This window comes from Haliaeetus leucocephalus, unplaced genomic scaffold (assembly GCF_000737465.1).
Source record: "Haliaeetus leucocephalus isolate CR32 unplaced genomic scaffold, Haliaeetus_leucocephalus-4.0 Scaffold309, whole genome shotgun sequence".
NCBI lineage: Eukaryota > Metazoa > Chordata > Aves > Accipitriformes > Accipitridae > Haliaeetus > Haliaeetus leucocephalus.
This window is the reverse complement of record NW_010972745.1, coordinates 122415-125913: the sequence shown is the minus strand read 5'-3', so window position 1 is coordinate 125913 and position 3499 is coordinate 122415. Positions and strand designations below refer to the sequence as shown.

Below are 3499 nucleotides of genomic sequence, written 5' to 3'. Positions count from 1 at the left end.
CCCCGTCCCCGGTCGGACCCGGTATATGTGTGTTCGTGTGTGTCCCCCCCGCAGGCGGAGGCCGGTGGTGCTGCTGTGGGCGGCCCTTTGCCTGGCGACCGCCCTGGCCGTGGACCGGAGCAACTTCAAGACGTGTGAACAAAGCGGTTTCTGCAGGTGGGGGGGGTTAGCCATGGTTTTGGGGGGGGAAGGGCTCAGGGTTTGTTGTCACCCCCCCCACACACCCCCCTTTCTTGCTTCCCCACAGGCGCCAGCGCGGCCTGCAGCCCGGCCACTCGCCATACCGGGCCCTCCTGGAATCGTTGCAGCTCGGACCGGACGCTGCCAGGTTACAGCTCGTTAACGAAGTCACCAAGGTCCGTACCGGGACCAGGGAAAACGCGGAGGCAGTGACCAGCACCGTCCTGCCGAGACCATGTCTGTATATCCATCCTTTCCCTCCCACACACACCCTTTTTTTCCAGGTCCCGCTGCTGCTGGAGCTGTGGGGGCTGCAAGGGAACGTCACCCGTATCCGCATCAAGGAGCTGAACCCGCTGCGGCCGCGGTTCGAGGTGCCGGATGTGCTGGTGGCCGAGCCACCGGTGGAGCGGTGAGTGCCGGGTGGAGGGGAGGGGATGCGGAGATGGGGACACGCACGTTAGCCGGGGCGGGGAGTGGGGGGACGCAGCCGCTATCGGCACCTCCCTTCCCCTTTCCGGCAGGTTGGCAGTGACGGGGCGAGACGAGGGGAGCCTGGAGCTGTCGCTGGGCCCCGCCGGACACCGGTTGCTGGTGACAGAGAAGCCATTCCGCATGGACCTGCTGCAGGGACGGGAGCTGCTCTGCAGCGTCAATGCCCGCGGGCTCCTCTTCTTCGAGCACCTCCGACAACGCCGGGACTCGTGAGTGCGGCCAGGGGTGGGCAGCTCTGCGGCCGGGTGGGTGGGACCGGGTCTCCCCCTGCTCCCCAGGTTTCCCCCCCCCACTCCAACCCAGGGCACCCAGCAAACCCCCCCTGGGGAGCTCGGGGTGCTTGGCTGTCCCCACCAGTGAAGGTAAACCCTAGGGAAGAGGGAGGCGGGGAACGGCAGCGTTCCAAAGGGCCCCCCACCACCCACCCCGAGAGGGTGGGCAGCCCAAGGGGAAGGGGTGGGGGGTGGGGGGGAGCCGGGCCGGGCCGCGTCTGTCTGTCCGTCCGGCGGCTCCTCGCACTGACTCTCGCTGTGTTTCTGTTTCTGGCTGCGCTTCCCCCCCGCCCGCGCCCCAGTTTCTCGGATAAAGTTAGTAGCTCGGTCGGTAGCTTGTGGGATAAGATCAAGACCCTTTTCCATAGGTAAATTTGTGGCTTCTGCTGCTGTCTCTGCCCCCCCCGCCCCCCCCCGGGCCCCCAGCGGGAGCCCTGGCCAGGGGACCCCCAGGGCAGTGTCCCCCCATAGCCCCCCTGGGCCGGGCAGGCCCCAGTGGGAGGGAGGAGGAAGGGGCAGGAGCGGCCGGGGCCGTCCCCGTCCCCCCAAAAGTGAGGAACTGCCCCCCCCCACCCCGAGTGAGCTGGGGGGGGTGGTTGGGGTGTTGTCCCCACCTTCAGGGCCCCGAATGAGTGCCTGCTGGGGTGTCCTGTGTCTGTCCGTGTCCCCCCCCACCGCGAACCTGCTGCGTGCGTGACTCTTGCCTGCGGCGACCGGGATGCCCTGGGACCTTATAACCGCCCCCCCACCCCCACAGGGACACCCCCAGGGAGCCCACTGCGGAAGAAGGGGGGGCTGCCGAGGGGCAGGAGGAAACCACTGGTGGGACGGAGGACGCCAGTAACCAGAGCGAGAAGGTATTACAGGGAGAGGGGCTGCGGACAAGGTGCTGGGGTCCAGCAGGGAGTTGGGCCCCCCCCTTTTTTGGGGGGGGGGGGGGGAGAACCCCTCTCTCCACCCATCCCTAACGGCGTCTGGTCCCGTAGCCCACGGAGGCCACAGCTGAGGCTGTGGAGGAGCCGGGCTCCTGGGAGGAGACATTCAAGACACACACGGACACCAAACCTAATGGTGAGGCCCGTCCCGTGGCCAGGGAGGGGAGGGGGGAGACCGGTGCGGGGGGGCTCCCAGTTTCACCACTCCCCTCCCCGTCCCACTGCAGGGCCCACCTCGGTGGGGTTGGACTTCTCCCTGCCCGGCTTCGAGCACGTTTATGGCATCCCCGAGCACGCCGACAGCCTGCGGCTCCGCACCACCGAGTGAGTGGCAGGGAGGGCGAGTCGGGGAGGAGGGTGATGACGGTGGTACCGCAGTGGGGGACGCTGACCCGCCTGGTGTCCTGCAGGGGGGGAGACCCGTACCGCCTCTACAACCTGGACGTCTTCCAGTACGAGCTCTACAACCCCATGGCACTCTACGGCTCCGTCCCACTCCTGCTGGCACACAGCGCCCGTCGCACACTTGGCATCTTCTGGCTCAACGCTGCCGAGACCTGGGTGGATATCAGCTCCAACACCGCCGGCAAGGTGCGGGAACGGGCGACAGGGGGGTCCTGGGGAGGAGTTGGGGGGGTCCAGCGGGACTCTTTGACACCTCTCCCCGCCCACAGACGCTTTTCGGGAAGCTGCTGGATTACATGCAGGGCGGGGGCGAGACGCCACAGACGGACGTGCGCTGGATGTCGGAAAGCGGCATCATCGACGTTTTTCTGCTGCTGGGCCCCACGCCCGCCGCCGTGGCGGGGCAGTACGCCGCCCTCACCGGTATGGTGCCACGGGGAGGGAAGAAGGAGGGTGCGCCAAAACAGGGCCAGCACCAGGGACCCTGCTGCGAGCCCCGCTGTCTGTCCATCCATCCGTTTCCCCCGCAGGCACCCAGGCGCTGCCCCCCCTCTTTGCTTTGGGTTACCACCAGAGCCGCTGGAATTACAACGACGAGGAGGACGTGGCGGCGGTGGAGCGGGGTTTCGAGGAACATGCCGTCCCCTGCGACGTCCTCTGGCTGGATATCGAACACGCTGACGGCAAACGTTATTTCACTTGGGACCCCAGCAAGTTCCCCCGACCCCGTGATATGCTGGAACGCCTGGCCGCCAAGAAACGCAAGGTAGGGGACCTCCGCTGAGGGGCTGGGAGGGGTGCTGCGGGACCCCCTCTGGGTGCTGACACGTATTTTTGTGTGTGTCCCCCCCCCCCGAGATGGTCAGCATCGTGGACCCCCACATCAAAGTGGACAGTGGGTACCGCGTTCACAACGAGCTGCGCTCCCGCGGCTTCTACGTCAAGACGAAAGACGGCAGCGACTACGAGGGCTGGTGCTGGCCAGGTGAGTGGGGCTGTGCAGTGGGGAGGGGGGGGGGGCCTAGAAGGAGCCGCGGGGGGGTCCACGCTGACCCCTGCGCTGCTCCCAGGCTCTGCTGCGTACCCCGACTTCACCAACCCCGAGATGCGCGCGTGGTGGGCCTCCATGTTTGCCTACGACCAGTACGAGGTGAGGAGCAACTACCCCGGTGGGTGCGTGGCCCCCTCCCCATTGCTGTCAGCCCCCCCCCC

At 67.4% G+C, this 3499-nt stretch overlaps 1 protein-coding gene across 1 annotated transcript in view; it reads left to right on the top strand.

Moving 5' to 3' along the window:
- Nucleotides 1-25: 25 nt before the first annotated feature.
- GANAB (glucosidase, alpha; neutral AB) overlaps nucleotides 26-3499 on the top strand; it is an 8738-nt gene continuing 5264 nt past the window's right edge. Inside the window, exons 1-12 of the mRNA XM_010571190.1 lie at nucleotides 26-156; nucleotides 248-356; nucleotides 465-592; nucleotides 705-884; nucleotides 1705-1804; nucleotides 1934-2018; nucleotides 2110-2206; nucleotides 2293-2473; nucleotides 2557-2710; nucleotides 2818-3053; nucleotides 3146-3272; nucleotides 3358-3437. Of these exons, the coding sequence (XP_010569492.1) occupies nucleotides 26-156; nucleotides 248-356; nucleotides 465-592; nucleotides 705-884; nucleotides 1705-1804; nucleotides 1934-2018; nucleotides 2110-2206; nucleotides 2293-2473; nucleotides 2557-2710; nucleotides 2818-3053; nucleotides 3146-3272; nucleotides 3358-3437 (1608 nt within the window). The remainder of the gene's footprint in view (nucleotides 157-247; nucleotides 357-464; nucleotides 593-704; nucleotides 885-1704; nucleotides 1805-1933; nucleotides 2019-2109; nucleotides 2207-2292; nucleotides 2474-2556; nucleotides 2711-2817; nucleotides 3054-3145; nucleotides 3273-3357; nucleotides 3438-3499) is intronic.